The sequence below is a fragment of the Gadus morhua genome, chromosome 11 (assembly GCF_902167405.1).
Source record: "Gadus morhua chromosome 11, gadMor3.0, whole genome shotgun sequence".
Lineage (NCBI taxonomy): Eukaryota > Metazoa > Chordata > Actinopteri > Gadiformes > Gadidae > Gadus > Gadus morhua.
Genome location: NC_044058.1, coordinates 9,944,845 through 9,967,382, shown reverse-complemented (window position 1 = coordinate 9,967,382; position 22,538 = coordinate 9,944,845). Strand labels below are relative to the sequence as shown.

Here is a 22,538-nt window from a genome sequence, read left to right as displayed (position 1 = left end):
GTGTACATGCACACATGTGTGTTTGTGTGTGTTGAAGAGGGGGCAGGGCAGCAGAGTTGCTATTAATAGCCGGTTTCTGTTTTTCTGCCTGAGTATGGGGCTTTCTGAGCGAGGCAGGGACGTCTGTAATCAGTTGATTAGCTACTCAGATCTGACAAGATCCCCGTTTACAATTAACACTTAACTATACCTTTGCTAATCCGCTTTTCTAATCTGATGGAAAAACGGTTCACCAAATTGTCATTTCCAATGACTGTCACTACGTATTGCTGTGAAACACTACTCTGACTGTTTAGTTTCTCCGGACTCAAACGATTGGCTTGAGCAATTTCTTGATTTAAAATCAAATCAGTTTGTCCCTGTAGAGTACAAGTTGGAATCTTTTATTTTGTGAGCATGCTTTGGCCTGTTAATTTAGATTTCTCAGAAATGTTTGGTCCGTTAAAATGTTTTAAACATACAAACACAAAGCATTTAATTGGAAATGTGATAACCGATGATAGAACTGTGTCAACATCCAATGAACTGGAACTGAAGCTGAATATTAATTTTAACGAGATCCTTAAGAAAATGATATCCATGCATGGTACTAAGGTAAAACAAATAGATCCACTTAGCACAACCAACACAGCTTCTATCACTCTCTTGCTTCCTCTCTCTCGCCATCTCTCCTCTACTGCCATTGTACTCGCAGGCCCACGGACGCCCACACTTGTGCTCTTTTCTTACTAGCACTCAGCAGCTGCATGTTTCTGTTCAGCAAAAGGTCAGCAGGATGAGGACTCAGGCAAATTAGCCGCTCTTTGTAGCATACTGTTCATCGTAGCGTTAGCGATAGCAGCACTAACTGTAAAGGCCACAGAAAAAACAAAATATTTATTAAACTATATAAAATGATATGAACATTTTAAATAAAATTCAATCAACACCATGGCCATCTGATTACACGCTTAGTAATTTTATACAGTTTTTATCAGGATTTGCATAAAAGTACCCAACCTTTTTAAGACCTCTAATTTTTATTTATTTTTTGGATTACTGTAAAGCGGATATGAAGGACGACTTCTTATTAAATAATTTCACAGCGCTAGACTAGGCCAAGGCTCAGGCTGAGCCGGTGTAAAGTATTAAGACAGGAGGACAAAGCAGTGTCTCTGCTGATGCAGCAGGTCGTCCCACATCTCCCTGCACTGCGAGGCAGAAACCACCCAACCAGGCGTTCTCTCGCAATTTAGGGGGAACACACCCCAGACTGCAACTGCAGCTGCCACCTCTGCAGCTTCCTAACAAGGGCAAGTCAATGACAAACACGCATGCATGCACACACAAGCACACACACAATCACATAGTCACACACATACACACACACACACACACACATACACACACACAGTCATGCACACACACATGCGAACACAAATACACCCCCGCACAGACAAACCTGCTTATACATCTCCTCACTTCCCTGCTGCAGACTAAGTGAGTGCGCATTAGGATATCAGCAACACGCTGACTATTAACAGTCCACTCAGAGTATAAGTAAATGGGTTTTATTCACCATCAAACACATCAATAAAGTCTGTGGTGTTTGGATGGACTTGGCTGTGTAGAGCCGCGGCACTCTATCTGTCTTTGCTTCCACTACTTGGCTCATTGCCGCTCCTGTTAGGACAGAATACATCTATGGATGATTTGCAAACGATTTCATGCAGAGTGACACACATCCACTCTTTTTGCTTTTTTTACATCTCCAGGTGTAAATCTCTGCAAAGAGCATACACAAAAACACACTCAGTGGGACACAACGATACACAGGCACACACAACCGAACAGCAACATCGACACCTCCCCCCACACACACATACACACACAGACAAACACAGACACACACGCACAAAGATTGACACGCCCATAGAGACACAACCACACACACAAACAATAACAGCTACAGCAGAGGATAGGCTCAGCGCAGCAGTGTCTTACAGTGACTGTTGGAGGTAAGGACGGAGGGATGGAGGAAGGAAGGGAGGGAGGGAGGGAACCAGGATGGGTGCTAGGACCCATGGGAAGCAGAGCAGCCGTGACAGAAAATCACTTCAGCATGAGTCAGGCCTGTTGTATAACAGGGGGAGAGGGGAAAAACAGTGGGCTGGTTACACCCCTCCCCCTGCATCACCAACACCCTCAACACCAAGCTTGGCCGGCCTCGGCCCCACCCCACCCAGTCCCCCAGTCAGAGGGGGGGCAAGGCAAAAGGGGAAATTGCTAATGTAATAAAGTGCTGTGTATTCTACACATGTCACGTCTTGATGGCATGGCTGCTAGCCAAACACGCTGACTGAAGATCATCGGTCAACTGGGACCGCTGAGACTAGTTCAGTCCCAGGAGTTGCGCAGGAGACAGAGAAAAACCATAGCAACCTATCTCAGAGAACTACGCTGAATTAATTCTATATGAATCATTCTTTTGTGTAGTTAAAGGACAATTCCGGTATTTTGAACATTGAGCCCCCTTTCTGGTTGGTCTAGGATGAAACAGAGTGGTTAACACCGAAATTCTGAATATTGGCCCTGTCTCGGAAAGGGAAAGGGTTAGTGGGTGGTTATAGTCTTTTCGCTCGGTTCTAGCCCTACTGTTGATACGGAGAACCGAGCGAAAAGACTACAACCATCCTCCCTTTCCGTATCCGGCTCCGGTCCGGTTTCGTTTCATTTACAGAATGCCAATTTACAAAATGCCAAATAAAACACGACATAAACTATATTTCGCTATGATAATTGATTAGGAACATCAACGACCACCACTAACCAATCGATGAGTTTCACATTTCTGAAAATGAACGTTTAGGGTGTTTTTGGATGCCCATAGCTAGCCATCGTGAAGCAGGCAGGGGTGATTTGAAATTAGCCAAATACTCGAGACAGGACCAATATTCTAAATTTCGGTGTTAACCACTCTATTTCATCCTAGACAAACCAGACAGGGGGCACAATTTTCAAATACTTATTTCTGAAAATCCACAAAAACAACATTACTCAAAAACAGAAATTAATTGAACCTGATCCACATTTTATAATTATGTATAGTGATATTTGATGATATTTGGATTTTTTTTCTACACTGAAGTATACTTATTTTGCCACTACATCATTGGGAATACATCAGATTCCTTTTATTTAAAGTAAAACTCACATCATGTGAAGAACGATCACATGATCAACTCAATAGCATTGTATTGTAGACAAGCATTATGCAATCTGAGGAGCTAAATCATTACCAATCCCATGATACTTATTACTTAATAGTACATAAGTACTAGCAGGTTAAAACCTTGTAACAACTAAGATGAAGAAATGCAGTATCTAGGTATTGTACCTATTCAAACTTAACGGTATGTTGGTATATATATTTTTTGTATTTTTTGTGTATTTTTTTTTAAACATAAATATTCTTAATTATCATTTATTTTATACGAATGTCAATAACAGAGTTGAAAAGAATAATGCTTTATAAGTATGTTATCATTATTGGATTCCCATTTAGACATTTATTTTGAAACAATAATTATCAGGCTAACTATTGTAATACTGACTGAAAGGATGACAGAGATGCTAGAAGAATCCCACTGTAATGAAATGAGCCTATCGTTTCCAATTTCTTCATATATGAATGCAATATATTTGGAGACTGGGGATCATCTTGGTTATAAATGCTAACTGAGTAAAGGAACTGATTGTTGAATACTGTATTCCCTCATCCAGCTAACATTAAGAACCAAGATGGCCGCGAGGTGATTCAGGCCCATAGCGTCTGTTTTCTGGTGCCCTTGCTGGACAACCAATAGCGGATGACAGGCTGAGCGAGGAATCTGATTGGACAGGGAGACCTGAGGGGAGCAAACTGTCAAATGCATGTGTTCCCTGCTGGAGAGAACACATGAAACAAGAGAGAATCACAGATGTGCACCCACTGTGGGCAGAGGCTCACACTGAGAGAGGGAGAGGGACACTGAGAGAGAGGAAGAGAGAGAGAGAGAGAGAGAGAGAGAGAGAGAGAGAGAGAGAGAGAGAGAGGAGAGAAAGAGAGAGAGAGAGAGAGAGAGAGAGAGACGGAGAGAGAGACAGAGAGAGAGACAGAACAAAATTAATTGTATTTTTATGTGGAAATGATACGATACTAGACACTAGGCCTGCGGATAATACACACATACCATATATTATTCAAACCATGATCCAGCCATCGTATTATAGCTAAAGCGTATAAAGTAGACCTGGGATTGCTGTGTACTAAATTCTAGTGGCGATTAAAGATGCATGGGCTGTTGAACCTTGAATGCCTCCTAATAGCACCGTCCAAAGAGAGAAAGAGAGAGTGAGAGAGAGAGAGACAGAGAGAGATAGAGAGAGACAGAGATGGAGATAGAGAGAAAAAGAGAAAGAGAGGTAAAGAGAGAAAGAGAGACCGCACCCCAGAGAGGCGGAGAGTTTCAGTTGCAGAAAATAAAAGTCTTGTTAGGATTAAGCTCTCCAGCGCAGCAAGCCAATTTCTCCCAAATTCGTCGAACATCTGGGCTCTGCTGATTAGCAAATTCAGCTTTATAATGACTTTCTTTTCCCTTTCTGCATTAAAGGTTTTACGAGAATAACGTTGGCGACAAGTAGGTGATTCGCTGGGAAATAGGCTTTGAAAATAAACTATGTCGCACTGTTAACACTTGTATAACACCATTTCCTGGCTGTAAGGAAAAAGAACAGGAGGGCTGCAGCTGTATTATTGACATCAATACGAGAGGGCTCTTTCATGTTGCAGAACCCTCAAAGCGTTGCTCTGAAAAGGGAGGGTGACTAGCTTTCTTCTGCCCTGACAGTGAATCATGAATGCCCTTGTTGTAACCTTGAGAAATGCAATACATGCATGACATCGTTTTCAGGTTTGATATTATGGTCCTGATTGTCGCCAATTAGCAGTTGAGTGAGGGCATTCTGTTGTAGCCTGTTCAACTAAGCCTCCTTCACTAGTCCTAAAGGCTGCTGAGTCACAATAAACACTACCGGATTCCCCAGCACTAGCTCTGAGCCCCTGCTACCTCGTGACAACCCACAGGTTTACATGGATGGGGCAGAGACACGCATTCAGCCCCATTCTCCCTCCTCGGGTTAACCATGCCAATGTTGTTTTCACGAACACTGAAGAGGCGAAGCAGAGAAGAAAAGCGAGGAGTAACGCCAAGCCTTACCCAGCATGCCCTTGTTGGGCTCCGACAGGCACATATCCTTTTCGGCGCTGGGCAGTACGAAGCCCACCACGAAGATCTCCACGCCGTCCGCCATCAGCGCCAGGCCCAGCACAAAGTACAGCGTCCACTGGAACTTGCCGTGGCCGCACTCCTGCAGGATGGTCTCGTACTGCTGCGCCAGCTCCTCCTGGTCCTTCCGCCGCTCCGCCTCGTAGGCCGACAGGTCCCTGAAGGGGGCCTGCCCGGCGCCCAGGCCATCGGCGCCGCCCGGCTTGCCCCCGGAGTCAGCCCGCGGGATGCCCTGGTACTCGCCCTCGTAGATCTCGTCGTCCTCGTCGTGGCCCTCGGTGGAGTCACTGTGGCCGGCGGCGTCCTCGTCCTCGTCATTGGCCGCCCGGCTGTCGTTGCGGTGGTAGCCCGCGTCATTGCCCGGCGCCCCGCCGTAGTCGTCGTCGTCATCCTCCTCCTCAAAGCGCTTGTACGAGCGCTTGGTGTACTCGTCGGCCATCTTGTCGGCGCCACGGCCCATCTTCTTGCCAACCTGCTTCTTGGCCACCTTGGCGATATCCTTGGCGCCGCGGATGAAGTCCGAGCGGCCGTCCCGGTAGCGCCCGTCGTCCTCCATCTTGGGGGGGGGGGGGGGTGGTCTGTTGCTGAGAAGAACGGGAGGTGGTGGATCAGGAGCGGCCCGAGAGCATGGGAGTGTGGAGGAGCTCTAGGGCGGAGTGGGCGGGGGTCTCGGACGTGGTGCCTGCCGTAGAGCTGATGCCGGGCTGTTGGACCGGGGGGACTCTCTGGTATGGAGACCTGCGGATCAACATAAGGATTCAGGGTTGGTTTATTTGCATGTTATCATTAGCATGGAGTACCTGGCAAGGTGCTCAGAGGGTGCGCCTCCGAGCTCGCCCCCACCTTCACCAGGATCTTCAATTCAATCTCTCCCTGGCCCAGGCAGTCATCCCGCCGTGCCTAAAATCATCCACAATAATCCCAGTGCCGAAGAAGTCTAGCATCACCAGCCTTCATTCTATACAAGGATGAGTGAATTTTCTTGTTTTTAAAGGAAAACAACCTACCTATCATTCGCTGCCGCTGGAAAAAAAAAAAAAAAAAAATAAAAAAAAATTCCCTACCTACCCATGACCTCAACTGATAACCAACAGGGACCAAACATATATTTTTTTTAGGCCTCACCAGTTTGCATACCGAGCGAACAGATCCACAGAAGACGCCATTTCCGTAGCTCCCCAATCTGCACTGAACCACCTGGAGCAGCAGAAGAGCAACGCTCGGATGCTCTTTGCGGACTACAGTTCAGCCTTCAACACCGTAATCCCGGACAGACTCATCACTAAACTGGACACTCTCGGCCTTCCCCCTCTGACATGTGCCTGGATAAACTTGGACTTTTTAACAAACCGACCCCAAACTGTGAGACTTGGCCCCCACCTCTCCTTCACCCGCACCCTGAGCATCGGCTCCCCACAGGGCTGTGTGCTGAGCCCCCTCCTGTACTGCCTCTACACCCACGACTGCAGTCCGGCACACAACGACAATCTCATCGTCAAATTCGCAGACGACACTACGGTGGTCGGACTCATCTCTAAGGGTGATGAGGCAGCCTACAGAGAGGAGGTCCTGAATTAGACAGCCTGGGGTTCAGAGAATAACCTCGCTCTGAACACCAAGGAGACCAGTGAGATCATCGTCGACTTCAGGAAGCACTGCACCGACCCTCCCCCCCTTTACATCAACGGCGAGTGTGTGGAGAGGGTCCACACCCTCAGGTTTCTTGGCGTCCTCATCTCCGACAACATCTCGTGGTCAGAGAACATCAAGGCAGTCTGTGAGAAGGCTCAGCAGCAGCTACACTTCCTGAGAGTCCTCAGGAAGTACAACCTAAACTCCGACCTACTGCGGACCTTCTACCGCTCGTCCATCGAGAGCCTGTTGACATACTGCGATACAATCGGGTACGGCAGCTGCACCGCTGCAGACAGGGCGAAGCTCCACAGAGTTGTGAAGGCAGCACAGAAGATCATTGGCTGCCCTCTCCCCTCCCTGATGGACATTTACACCTCCCGCTGCCTAAACAGAGCAATAACTATCACCAAGGACAGGTCCCACCCTGGCTTTGAACTTCTTGAACTGTTGCCCTCAGGCGCTACAGGTGCATTAGGACTAAAGCAAATAGATTCAAGAACAGCTTCTTCCCAAAAGCAATAACCTCCCTGAACTCTCACATGAAGCACTCCTAGTTCAACCACCCCAACCCCCGGACTCATACCACTTATGTGCAATATATTATATTAAACACTAGATGGGCTATATATACATATATATATATAATATAATATAATAATATATAATGTGCAATATATACATATCTTACACTGCATAGTACCGTATTTATTATTTATTTGCAATGTACACGCTCCTCAGGACTGCACACCCTACCTCCCTTTTTTATCTCTTCATGTCCTGTGTTTATGTGTTTGTATTGTATATATGTATTTTTGCACTGCTTGGAAATGGCTGTTTTAATCTCATCGTACATGTGTACAGTGACAATAAAGGTATTCTAATTCTAATTTGCAGTCAGCTCTTAGTTAGTAAAACCTAGGCACTGCAACTTACAAATGAGGGGATAACAAGGTAGCGCACAGCTGATGATGGATACGTTCATAAAGTATCCATCATCAGCCACTTTCACTTTATCTCAACATATATATCAACGTCAATATTCCAAATGGACAAACGCATAGCATATCTAGTACAATACAATCCTGGGAGAAGGGTGAGCATTACCGCTCGGGTTAGCTGCCTTACGACTGAATGTGGTGCAGTGCTTAGCCAGCCATGAGTCCTCAATTGAGCTCAGTGGCCCAAGTGGATTATGGCCGGAATCACACATCTCTGTCATTTCTTGTCCATTGAGGCTGGATTCCATGGCTAGAAAATGTTTCTCTTCAGGCACTCAAATGTTGTTGTCTTAGCCTGAGCCAAAGGCCATGAAACATAAAGATCAAATACATAATTGTATGTGTTTATGTCTTACATCTTTTTTCCTTGAGAATTAAGCAATATTTGGCCAAGCTTTCAGTATGATCTTTGCTATCTAGAAGCCATCTATCATTTTGCCAAAGATCCAACGTACATGATAAGAGAGGAGAGAAGAGCAGAGGAGAGGAGAAAATGGGAGGGTTGGAACTGGCAGAGGAGAGAAGAAGGTGAGCAAGAGAATATACAATGAGATCCGGGGAGAGGAAAGGAGAAGGCGAATGAAGGGAAGAGAAGAATGGAGGTGAGAGGAGATTTAAACCAAGGCAAGAGAGGATTAAAGGTAGAGAAAGGATGGATGAGATTAGAGACAAGAAACTCCTGCCATATTATAGTATACTGTTATTTAAGTGGCAGTTTACCAATCAATACATCCACACGCCTTGTAATCCATACCAAAAGAAAGACACCAGGGTAAACGCAGGTAAGACAAGACCAGAGCACCTCAACTGACCTTGCTGGTGCTTTAAAGGACAGTGATGGTATTTAAAACAAAAACCTCATACGGATATAATGAAGACTTGGTGGTAGTGTCGTTATTTTAAGTGAACAAACTTGTGCAGGGAAGGATAATCCTGTTTGAGGAAGAGGAATCCTCCCATAAGGCCTTGCGGCCCTGAACACTTCGCCCCCTCTTCACAGAGCATGGAGGAGGATGTTAGCATTGATTTCCAAAGAGATTAAGGTATGAAAAGTTCACTGTAACCCCTTAGGCACACAAGGCACAGTTGTGAGCCTTGTCTGTACATCCTTACAATGTATGTTTATTGTATAAAAGGGACTACGCTTATCTGCTCTTTCAAGTCAAACAATTCAATGCAAATAAGTGTAATACGTTAACCGCAGCGAGCGTCTTGGGAGCAAGACTCTCCAGCCAGACCTTTCTGAGATCCTCATGGACTATGATGCAAAGTGATGTGTAAAGTTCACCAGTTGGTTTGTTCCGGGTTTGGATCCAGCCAAGAAACTGCATGGGCAGAGATTAAAGCTTTCCTTCTGTTTTGTCATCGAGATTTTCTACCAAAGAGAAACTCCTTTGCGCGAGTGGATGAATCTGTGAGAAGGGGATTTTATAAAGAGGACGGTCTACACAGTGTTGATTTGAAACCTAAAAGTCACACCGAAAGCCCAGCGAATTTCCAATTTGCGTTAATAGCGCGAGTTTGACACGCAAATCTCAAGCCTTTACCCACACTAAGAGCGAGGGGCTTACCTCGCGTAGATACTTTTCTTTCTGCCGACCCAGGCCGATATAACCACCGTTTCAACTCTGTACTTGTTTTGAAAGTTCTGGAGACGTCCAAGAGTTATTATGCGCTTACAGATCCCTGCCTCCAGCAACATGATGGTTGAATCAAATATGAAGCGAAAGAAGAAGGTTTAACACCCCATCAGATTTAAGATTATTCTAAATGATTTGCGAGACTAGTGTTAGGTTAGTTTGCCAACAAGTCACAATTAAAACACAATTTTCAGCCCCTCCTGGATGAATAAAAAACAAAACCCACAATTAGGTTTAGGCTGTCCTCTTAACCCACTCATGTTTCAGCCCCACTCTGGGGCCAACCTGATGCTTGATTGGCGGTCGTTATGGAGCGATCAGCCAATCCCCAGCTGGAGATCCAGATGACAGTAGGTCGTCTCCAATGTCTGCTGATGAACAGCAGAGAGGAAGCTGAGGCACACAAACCCCCGTAGTCAGCGTGTTGCACGCACACACACACACATGAAAGAGAAGTGGCACTTCCAAATTGCATAGCGTTTTCCCTGCTTTGAGCAGTTCAATGCACTCGGGTAACCAACTCCGGTGCTCCCACAATTGATTGGTCAAGGGGCCATGGATGGTTTAATGAAAGCAATACTTTTAATAATTAAAATATGATACCGATCATGAGATTAGTCCTGGATTAACTAGAGTGTGGCTATAGCTAGGTTTGATTCTTAAGGTTGTTTAGAATAGGGCAGGGTTATCTAATTTGTTCATGTTAATAATATGGTTAGGATTTCAATTGGCAAGGATTATAACTTGGCTAGATCACCTTGGTTAAGGTCATTACTAGCCTAGAAGGAAGTGGTTGGAGTAACCAGCTGGGCTGGGATAATCATCAGAGTTCTAAATGAATAGTTATCAACATAGAACGGCAATCCCCATGGGCTAACTGCATGCAATTTCCCAAGATGAAACCAATGAAAATGTTCCAAGATGAATATGTAAAGCTTTCATTGGAAACAGAGGGTTTTGTTATTTAGGACATCATAAATGAAGTGCAAACAGATAATACGTTTGCAGGGGAGGGAATAATTCATTTCTGTCAAAATTCTGTCAGTGATGAAAACACACACACACACACACACACACACACACACACACACACACACACACACACACACACACACACACACACACACACACACACACACACACACATACACATATACAGCAGGGAAAATAGTGTAGGTTAGCAGCATGCCTAAGAAAGAACAAAGGCAAAACAGAAATGGTGCCTTGAAGTTGGGAAAGAAAACCTAGCATGTGTATGCAGCCGGTTTTGGCTGAAATTAATTGTTCTTACAGTCCATCTGTCCTCAAACAGGGAAAAAAATTCAGACTACAAAGTACAAAGTTAACAGTTCCTTTGCCAAGAATTTAGAAAGTATAGCTGGTCGGAGCCAATTAAATTTCCAACACATTGGAAACGGATCTCTAACTTAGGCCAGAGTAGTCTCACAGATACCATGGAGTCGTAGATGGATGTCTATGCACTATACCACTCCATGCTCGTTGATCTGGGCTTGGCTGCCTTAGTCTGGCCTGTTTGCCACTGATGTCCCATTGGTCAGGCGAAGACAGATGGGTGGCAGCCATGCTCAGGTTGTTGGTTGTTTCCGCACACTGTTAGTTCCCAGTTTCTCCTTTCTTTAGTGCACTTATTAAAAACACACCGCTATTGAAAGTATTTAAAGGACCATACAATTCTGGGTGAATAAACCATTTTAACAATTATTGTTTACATTTTTGATAAGAGCGCCCTCACCCTAAATGATCTTAGGCAGAATCAGCAGAGCAAAGTCATTTCGAAAAATGATATTGGTAATGGAGGTTTTTGTGCCAGGTGACACGGTTATAGCCAGGTGACACGGTTGGTTTGATTGTCCTGAACACTATTTTCCTTTATTAAAGAGAGACATGATACTTCTTAATGATGCACCATAATAGCCCTTCAACAGGAGAGAAGAGAGTTTGCCTCATTGAAGGAGAAGTCCTTCAACAGAAACTGTCAAGATTGTACACAGTTAAATACCAATGTGATTGAATCACTGATAGCATCCATAGAGTGCTGACTGCCTGCGATCAGAAAAACAGCCTCAGCTGCAGGTCCTATGAATAGAAATGAGCCTGAATGGATTCCCATCATGGGAGTGTTGGACACAGGCCATCAGATTGACAGATGGAGGCGAGTGATTCAGCAGCACAGAGTAACCCATTGGATATTCTTCATCATCTTCGGTAAACCCAGGGTATTTTACGGTTATATAATCTGTTTCCTTAAAGGATAGTCATGGCTGAAAACACTGTGTGGGGATTATTCAGGGGACCGAATTAAGGTGATTTTACAATGTAAAAATGGGGATAAGGTAGTTTAATGGAGTCAAAAGGGAGGATTCTCCTGACTAAGTGGATTCAAAATAAGTTAAAAGAGCGTGATTGAGATGTGTTTGGTCGAGAGACAGCCTATTTAATAAACAAAGAAGCAAATCCAACAGACTTGTATCCTTGGTTGTTTTTAACTCCTCTGATGAATCAAGAAAAAACTTTGTTGAGTTTAACTATCCCTGTATCTCTGAGATGTAACTAGTAGCCTATGCACAACAAATATATATATATATATATATATATATATATATATATTCACCTTTTGGATCCCATAGCTACTCTGCACTCATTCCAGCTTTTAGAAACTTGCAGCACAGCAAATCACTTTGGATAAAAGCAACTTAAAAAAAGCCAAATTAAAAAAGATAATGAGTTACTAGCATATTCACCGACCCATGAGCCCATATACTCAGAATAAATGGTTTAAAGTTTGGTGTATAACGCAGATACCCTATCAGTATCCTGGCATAAAATACGCATTCAGACCAGAAGCACACTTGATTAACTTGAAGCCAACAGACAAGTTAGTGTAAGACACTAATATAGAGACACTAACAGTGTGTGTAGATATTGTAAACTATCTGGCTGATCCCAGGATTTCTTTGCCATCTGGCAAGGGTCCCTGTGATGAGTTATGCCAGAGACAGAATCCCTGATTTTCTTTTTTGTCCACCGATTGGCTGGTAGCCAGAGCCACCCGGACAGGGAGACAGCCAGCCAATCAGACAGCAGAATGTCGTGACATATCACTAACATCATGAGGAAATAGACATGGTTCGGTATTTCAAGAAGGCAAAAATATGTCTCCCCATCCAGTCTCAAAGAATAGAATCGATCTGTAATCAAATTGGAATAGAATAGATTATGATATAAATTCAAAGGTAGCAGTCAGCAATTAAAATACCCCAAAACAAAACATGTTACAAACATTAAAGGTGTTGTAGGTGAGATCTAAGAGCAATTATGTGGGTGTAATTTGTTAAAAATGGCATCCATCCATCAAAAGTCGTCCATCAGCTATTGATGAGAGATTCGCTGTCAGAATATTGGTTTTGAGTGGAGCGTGCCTGTCTCTGTATGAGCCCATTTAGATTTCAAATTTCTGATCAGATAGGGCATGTCTTCCAGGGTGGGTCAGGGAATCCATCTGGCCTGTCAACACTTCTCAATGGTAGAGAAACATAACAATGGATGGAGCAGAAAGGACGGGGAGGATTTTTAGGTTTTTAGTTTCAAAATCATGCCATTTGTCGCTCCTTGCTGCTTTCTCTCTCTTTAATACTATCAAATGTAACCAACAACATCTTTAAAAATGGTTACATTAGTATTTATCTATAGCATCTACTTAGATAAAGCACTATCTACCGCCAATCCACTTACGGCACTGCTAGATTCGAAAGTCTGTAACTTTCCACCTCAGTCAGTTCAGGGGATACATGGGGGAAGGGGCGCTCTCATGCACTCTGCTGTAGCCATCTCCTGCCTTTCTACGCCTCTACCATTCACTTCAGCGTTGGACGCCGCTGTTATAGACACACAGGGAAGGTAGGGCTGCTCGATTATGGAAAATATCATAATTAAGATTATTGAAATATCAATATCGATTATTCAAACGATTATTTTTGAAGTTTGAAACATGGTGTATTTATTCAGCATCTCACTCCCAAAAAAGACTTTGAAACTGAGAACTTTGAAATTTCACCTTAAAAAAATACACAAAATGGTCAAAAAGAAAAAATTCAAATCTATAAAATTATTTTAAAAAAACGTAGAATTCAATTATATTAGTTTTGAGATCGTTTGACGCTAAAATAGAAATCGTGATCAAAATTTGATTAATCGCCCAGCCCTTAAGGTAGGTGAGAATACTGTGGTTCAAACACTGATGCACGCAACACAAAAGACAGTGCTGAGCGCAGCTGTACAAAGAGCAGAGGGGGGATGGTGGGACCTGTGATTATCCATGCATTGAGCAGTTCTTTGCATCAGGGAACCACCTCTAGTCCTGCGACAAAAAATGGGACAGATTCATCCCGATTTTGATTTCATTTATTTTGGTCATTTAGAGCTATCAATAAAAAAAAAAAACTGATATCAATCATACAGAAAAGTAGGACTTATAGGTCAGGGATGATTAGTAAGATTCAGTGAATAAGCTTCCTATTGCCTTTTTCTTAAATGTATATGCTGCAGCTCTAAAATAGAAAGGTGATGTCAATAGAAGAGATAAAAAGATCAAGGAAAGCTAATGCATTTATTTGAACCAGCATCTGATTAGCAACTTCAGCTGTCACTGAATATATCCACCAGCGCCACGCATCACACGTCTCACTCACACTTACTCACACACGCTGTGCACACATGAGACACATACATACACACGTGCACTGTCACACGCACACCTAACACTCCTCTCAGAGATGTGTTTCAGTGATATATATTTTCTTGCACTGTGTGTCGGACATGAGGGATAGGGGTTTCTGTACTTCAATACTGGAGTGTGCCCACTGTTAGGGGCTATCTTCAGCGCTTCAAACATGTTTGCTTATCATCTTAAGTGGAATTTCCACCACACAATCTATTTACTTACCAACCTACCTGCTCTTCTGCACGTAACGTAAACTACAATACGCTAAACTCATTTAGCACACTGTAACACACAACTACTAAATGCATCACACTGTGTGTACCAATAAAGCTATAGTGAATTGCAGATCTATTTATTATATACTTTATTCATCCTTGATTATTGTTCCAAGCTCACCATTTCTCTTTCGGAGGCTGCTTTGGTCTGGGTTTTTGCTTGCATCCTGCATGACCAGTTCAAAAATATTTCAGGTCTGCTTTCCAAGCCGCAGGGACACGGGCGGCGGCCAAGCAGTGCCCGGAGCAATACAATGGGGCAAGCGAGAAAAAGAACTGTGGTGTAATTGCTGTAGATTGTTGACACAGGGAGTAGGCCTAGCGTTGAACTGAACAAAGGCAAAACAAACAAACTGAGCCAAAGGGGACTTGATTAGGCTAACATATTTTGAGATTATTATAATTTTTCTGGCATTTGGAAAAGGTGGAGGAGTGGTGAGCCTCATGAAGATCATGTATTTTATTTTATATATTAATTAAAATAATAACGAAATATTTGTTAAGACCCCCAGATATGATTTGAGAAAACTCCCAAGTGACAATCATATTCTTTAACACTCATACATGCATGCTACAATCTGTGTTGCATTTCACAATATCTAACACAACATTATTCCATCAACTTCATGTTAACTGAATAATAGTCTAGATCATAATCCACTTCGAGATTAATGCAGGCCCCGTCTACAGTGAAATATCAGCGCTGCGACTGCCCTTTGTCCAAACACACCTGCCCACAGCCACGGTGAGAGAGCCACGGTATTGCTCCTGAGGCTTGTAATGCCACAGCCCCGCCCACGGCCCACATAGACACTGGTGTCGTGCAGACAGGAATCCCCTGGGGGGAAGCTCAACCCTACATGAGTAGCGTCATCGTTCCCCTGTGAGGGCTTTTTGTGTGTGTGTGTGTGTGTGTGTGTGTGTGTGTGTGTGTGTGCACGGGCACGCACGCACACACACACACACACACATACACACACAAACACACACACACACACACACACACACACACACACACACACACACACACACACACACACACACACACACACACACACCGTCTCTGTCCTCCCAATAGCACCAAGCCGGCTAGCAACACCATGTCAAACACACAGTGACGTCAGCCCCTTGGCATCCATCTTGGCTCTGGTCACACACAGCAAAGTCAGTGAGGGGAAAACTGAAGAGGAGGCTGAACAAGCTCATGACATGTGCAATGGTCTGGTTCTGTGTGGTAGCACTGGTATGGGAACAGGTTCTGTATCCATCATACATGGATGGTGTAGCCCTTGCCCCCCTGGGGGCAAGGACTACTCCCTGTTTTACACATCCTACATTACATGTTGCCTAATTAGAAATGGGCACATTTTAGACATTTTTTACCAATGACATATGACCTAGTAATTATTCCATAGAATTCCTCTATCCTAATTAACACACTTTCCTGAAGTTTGAGGCATTACAAGGTCACCAAGCTCCGTATAAATGTATAATGGTTTACAAATTAACTGTGTTTGTAATTGTATCTATGATCTAAAACCTAGCTTAAAACTCTGCATTAGAATGTTTGCACATTCTTGCCAGTCTCCGCTGTGTGCAGCCAGGCAAACCAAAGCGTTTACCACTCAAAAGTTTGGAGGGGTGCTCGACAATAATCAATGATTCCACTGATCCTCTCTCGGCAGTGTACAGAGGAGCGCCATTGATTAGTCATTAGAGCATACATCAGACGGAACCATGGATATAGTCTACACTAATCTGGGATCCAGCAGTCCTCGTATGTTATGGCATAACTTCTGGGTGGAGGAGGCATGCAGCCTGGGCTGGAAACCAGAAATTGCAAGGGCCAACGTGGCCTGTTGTTTTCAGATTCGTGACAGAGATATTGTACCGTGGAAAACTCATTGATGAAGCTTGCAGGAGAGTTATTATATCTGCAGTGGCCTGCCAACACGGGTTTGATTGGAGATCTTTTAAGACTTTTTTTTTTAAGTTAACTACTGTTGTGGCTATCACCAATCACGCAGCGAGCGATGCTTCCAGCTAGGGCTGGGCGATATATCGAATATATGCGATGTATCGCGAGATGTTCTCCAGGGGATGTATAAAATGCCCCTGTCGCGAACATCGAATACAAATTGGCACGTAATCTGTTTCTTTGTGCCGCCACCGGCATACTCGTTGTGCGTTCACACCAAACGCGACGGGGCGACAAAATCCCATATAAAGTGAACGTAGACGCGTATCGGGCGAATTCTTCGCGAGAGAAAACCGGCAACAAGTTTTGATCTGTCGCGCCACACTTTCGCCATGCACAGGCGAGCGCGTTCACGAGGATTTGTGGCGCAACAAATTCGCTCGAGTTGAAATGTATTTCAATTTCTCGTGATGACAGCCAATCAGCGTCCAACAGCGTGGCCACTGAGTGACATGTGTAACGTAAACAGCCAATCAGCGTTCAACCGTCAAACTCAGTGCAGTGCAGTCCGGGGTGAACTGCAGCATGGAGGAGAAAGTGATTGTTGCCGTTTGCGACTCCCGGAGCTCTATATATAATAGTATATAATTGTATATAATTGTATAATATCACGGCCAAAAGCTCTGTTCGCCTCCGGATGACCGTAGTGTGGGGAGCTCATAGGGATTGGGCTTCTCGGGGTTTGTTTACCGGCGCTGCTATGGTTTCCGGTCTTGTGTGATCCAACGGTTTATTAGGTAGGCCCATCTAATAAATCTCTGTCTAATCAATGCTTCATTCACTGCCTCTTCCGTGGTCATTGCAATATTATGAATAGACTGCGTCGGGTCCTCCGACGTCTCTCCCTCTTCCACAAAAGATAAAGACATGCAATGGCACAAACACACTCACTCCCCCCGCCCTTTGCGAGTCCACGAGATTCTCATGGACGCGCGTGTGTGACGTAGTCTGGACGGCGCGCTGCTGTAGGTGTGTGTACCTCCGACCGGTGAGTGTGAACAGCGAGAGAGAGGAAAAAGGATGGAACTGAGGATTTGGTTTTGAAAAAGAATAGCATTGGATCCGTCGTCTGGCAGTGTATGTATAATAATTATTATGCAAACAGTTAATAAATAATTAATGGTTTGAATAAATGCTGTGTTGGTAAATCTAACTTGCTGTGATTTCCCTTTTCTTATGTGCAAGTTCTAAATTGTTCCAATAGAAAGCACTAATGAGTTTAAACAATATGTTGTTTCATGTAATCTACATGCAGACTTATATTTCAGGAATACTATAATTATTACTGACGTAACATTATGCCAGACATGGTTGAATCGAGCATTTATGATCTGCTCTAGAGGAGATTCCAAATATATCGAGATATATATCGTGTATCGAGATATAGTAAGAAAATATCGAGATATTCATTTTGGCCCATATCGCCCAGCCCTACTTCCAGCAACATGATTGGTCAAACCAAATTTGAAACCAAAGAAACTCCCGGATGCACATCCTACATAAAGCTGCATGGTCTTTTCAGACAGCAAAAGATGTGCCACTGGTAGGGATGGGCGATTAATCGAATTGATCACAATTTTGATTTTAGCGTCAAACAATCACAAAACTAATGGTTTTCAATATTTCAGTTAGAAATGTTGTAGAGAAACAACAGCCGGATACATATCTGTACATTAATTTAGCATTTTCTTTTTGACCATTTTGTGTTCTTTTTTTTAGGCGAAATTTCAAAGTTCTCATTTACAAAGTGTTTTTTGGGAGACATGCTGAATAAATAAATCAAGTTTTCAAACTCAAAATAAATCGTTTGAATAATTGTGATTTCAATATTGACCAAAATAATCGTGATTATGATTTTTCCATAATCGAGCAGCCCTAGCAACTAGTAGATGTGTTACATTTACTTTTAGTAATTTAACACTTCAATCCAAAGCAAAAGCCCATACAATCAAAATTGGATGGCTTCAAAAGGTAAGGTTTCTAAAAACAATATGAATCCACCAAGAATGAATGATGAACCTGTGATATACCCTGATGAAGTCTAGTTTTGTCTGTATGCTAATGCAGAGAGCTCTGTTATAACCTATGACAGAGTTCATCTCAGCACACAAGATAATCTGCACAAGGAATGAGCAGGAAATTATAAATGTGTATGTGTGTTTGTTCACGGTTTATGAGCTATCCTAGTTTTAAAAGTTGCACTGATCGTAGGGCAGCTCTATATGACGATGTATATCGGGGACGGGAGAAAAATGTGTATCAATAGATATTTCCCTCTGTCGTTCCTATCCCTATTTTATTTGAGGCAGTATTTTACGTCATTCTGATCCGGCTATACGTTCACTACGTGCTGGACGAATACAAAAACATACACGGAGGAAAGTCACACATAAAGAACGTCCCCGCAGCATTCTGAGACAAGAACTAGAGTCAAAAATGCGATTATCTTTCAAGGGAAGTGATGAAAAAAGAAAGGCAAATCTGAAACAAGTTTATAAGAGTCTTTAGTGTGCGGATATATGGAGCTCATTCTGGAAGGACATTAAGTTGGGCGTCACTACGGTGTGTGTGGATGTGTATTGTGTAGCGGTATATTTTGATGTCCCTGTTTGAGTGAGCATAATGCAGCATTGTGACGCTCATTCACAATGACGGCACCAAAAAAAATTAAAAAATGTTGCCGTGGGTTGTAACACGCTGAAACGGTTGGTTCATCTACACTTAACATCGGACCCGTTGATGAGTTACTCCAATTTGGCATTTTTACTTAACATATTTCTCATGTGTGACAGTTCTGCTCAAAGTTATCTTAATATTAAAGGACAAAAGAGAGAGTCCCTTTAATTTATATTTTCGTGAAACGATTTTTCAAAAGTAGTCATGAGTTAATGACTCAAATAACCACATGCCATTCTTGCACAAAATTTTCAGAAAATGTACTATGTCGTGATATATCGTTATCAAAATAGGAAATGACCCATATTGTGATAGAAGATATTGTCCTTATCGCACAGCCCTAACTGATGATGGTCAAGAATCATAATATAATGTTCAGCGGTATTCATGGTGTAGGCCTACTAACAACCATAGCCTGTTAGTAGTAACATATTCTTGATAGAACATTAGATGTTAGTTAAACCAGGAAGATGAAGCCAAAGGTTTCTACTATTACCTTAACACTTTAGTAATTTAACTTACTATTTTATGCAGTAACTTTGATTTAGATATGTCATCAATGAGCAATGCTCAAGAATGCCTATTGGTAGACTTATGTTTATTGGGGTTTGAACCCAGAACCTTTCACCTGGTAGTCAAGAAAACATATTTCTATGTATTTCAATCTACTGTAAATCAAGTAGACCCTTACGTGGACACACTAACTCACACTCTACTGTAAGTAGTAGTAGCCTTGAATTGCATGTACGTACATGGGATACACTATTTCTCTTTGAGCTACTCATACAGATTTGTAGGAGTGGCCCTAGCTGTGAAACTTTGGAATGGAATATTTCTGTATATCAATTAACTACTGCAGCTTTAGAAATGAGAATACATTATTGGGTTGACGGGAATAAGGGTTTTAAAAATGAAACATGAATGCCACCCTTTAGGATCTTTCCAGAACCATTCCACACTAAAGGGCACTCCTGCATATTTCAGGCTTGCGGGTTGTCTTATTAGACAGCTAGTACAGTAATTCGTACAGCAAAAATCGGTCAAACCGTTAATATAACACTGATGGATGCTATAATCACATCTTTGCCACGATCACGACAATATAGCACGTTTATTAATTCCAAAACCATTGATGTGTCTGTCTGAGCGAGCAATTGCCCTAATGCAGCACAACTGATTTGCTTGGTAGAAAAACGGCCTACGATGAAGGCCTAGGTCTGAAAGCCCCTAAATGTTGCTGGCAACCACTGCCTTCCTCTACCTCCAACGGACAGGAGCAAAAACAACCCTTATATTCATTCATGCATAGGCCTCTCAAAAGACCCAACAATGTTACGTTCAAAACAACTCAAATAACGAAGCTGTTTTCGAAGAACCACAAAAGGAGACCAGGACATGAATGCGTTGATGTAGTGTGTGTGTCTCTATGGAGGGAGAACGAGGTCCGTCCGTCCACATCTACAGCTGCGGGGGGGTTCGACAAGGTCATTTAGCGGCACGACGCGTCGAGGACACGCTGCTACATGGACGGGCCATGATGGTCGAGATCGAGATATCACACAATGAAACCCTTCTAAAGCTAGATTAAATCCGAAAATAAGATCATTTGCGTTCGATATTATGTTGTGATGTTTGAGGACAGGTTGGCTATAGATTTGCATATGACTTCATCAAGAAATCGTCTATAGGCCTATCCAAAACAGAATAACCAAATAGACAAAATGGAGTAAAATGGCAGACTGCATCGGCTCATTATTTCTATGATAACAATTAAGACAAAATATGTTTTTAAGTGGCAAGATGCCAAATGACTGTGGATGTGATTGGAAACAACCCAAGACTGTCTTGCCTACTGAAAACCATAGTAAAAAATTGCATTTCGCTGCCTAGGTTAATAATTCACATTAATTTATTAAGATGTGTCTCTGAAATACGTAGAGTCGTCAGCTTATAGTTAGGTGTAAGTAACATTAAAAAGCGGGGGGGAAACCTTAACAACCTTCACATCTGTCACCGCGACAGGGCATTGACAGAAAGTAAAAGAGAGTTATAATGGAATATTATCCAAATGAAACGGCGCACAACCCATTTCTATCTTACCTTCAAACGGAGAGGTTAATTAGCTTGTTTGTGGAAGCGAGTGGCGCGATTGGTAAGAATGAAGATGTAAAATCCGGCTTGGGTTCCAACTGGCCCGGCACCTTGTGTAAAATGTGTAGCCCGGTGATCTGCACTGACGTAGACCGCCCCCCACTCCCACGCACACGACGCCATCCTTGGAGCATCCCTCTCCCCCACCCCGCTCTCCTCGCGTCACCATTCGCTCTCTTTCAAGAGGGGTAGGGCGCAGGTCCATGGGTGGGCGGGGGTCGTCTTTATTGCCTAAATACTAAAACGGTCAATCTTTTTAAACACAACCATTTATATTTCCACTCACCGAATGGAGTTGCGTGTTTCTTTACCATATGCACCAAATGGGTTGGTGCAATGAACTATGCACGAGATGCCTCTCACGCCGCCATACGTGTTTGGGCTCGTGTATAATAGGCTAATGGTCCATAGGGCCAATTGTTTTTTCTCTGCACGGGCACGTGAGTCAGTTCAGTTGTCGTGCCAAATAATATTTATTTAGTCAGTAATATTTGTTCATATTTTAAGGGGTTTATTTAAGATGTTATGGTATACTGACCGCGCCTGCCGCTGTTTGCGCCAATTTAATTTTAGACAACGCCGTTCTAATTTCTGACCAATCAAAGCATATGATTCCAGATTGATTCTTCGATTCCACCTCATCTGTCAATCCAAGGTATTTAAAATGGAGCTCTAGGAAATAGCAAAAAAGTAAAAGCGACGGGAGTTTATTTTAAAACTAGGCCTACTAAAAATAATTATTTTGATTTCGTAGCAGCACAAACAATCCCCAAAATGGCATTTGGAATAATTGAATGAGCTTCAACCATAGTTTGCACCTTGTCTGACCATAATCCGTCCGTTCAGCACACCAACGGTAACCACATGTTGTTGGTAAGATGTCCATCTCCATGCCAACTAAAACTACCTTCCCGTCAGCAGCTTTTAACTGCCATGGTCCGGTCTCGAGCTCTCTATCCGCTTTTCACACACAGGCCACCTCAATCAGCCTCAATCTGACCCGTTGAAGACAGATAGGGTCTCTGTCGGTCGCCAGTTGTGAGTGATAAGACATTATATCAAAATATCAAATAAATAATTGTAGAACTTCTTGGTAGGCCTAAAACATGATCAATACCTTCAAAAATAGTGTATTACG

General features: G+C 43.1%; 1 protein-coding gene across 1 annotated transcript in view; it reads right to left on the bottom strand.

Annotated features, from left to right (window-relative positions):
* sv2a (synaptic vesicle glycoprotein 2A) overlaps positions 1–21,518 on the bottom strand; it is a 41,597-nt gene extending 20,079 nt beyond the window's left edge. Inside the window, exons 1-2 of the mRNA XM_030371229.1 lie at positions 21,350–21,518; positions 5,238–6,044 (exon numbers count right to left, since the gene is read on the bottom strand). Coding sequence (XP_030227089.1) covers positions 5,238–5,862 — 625 coding nt within the window. The 5' untranslated portion in view covers positions 5,863–6,044; positions 21,350–21,518. The remainder of the gene's footprint in view (positions 1–5,237; positions 6,045–21,349) is intronic.
* Positions 21,519–22,538: the final 1,020 nt, after the last annotated feature.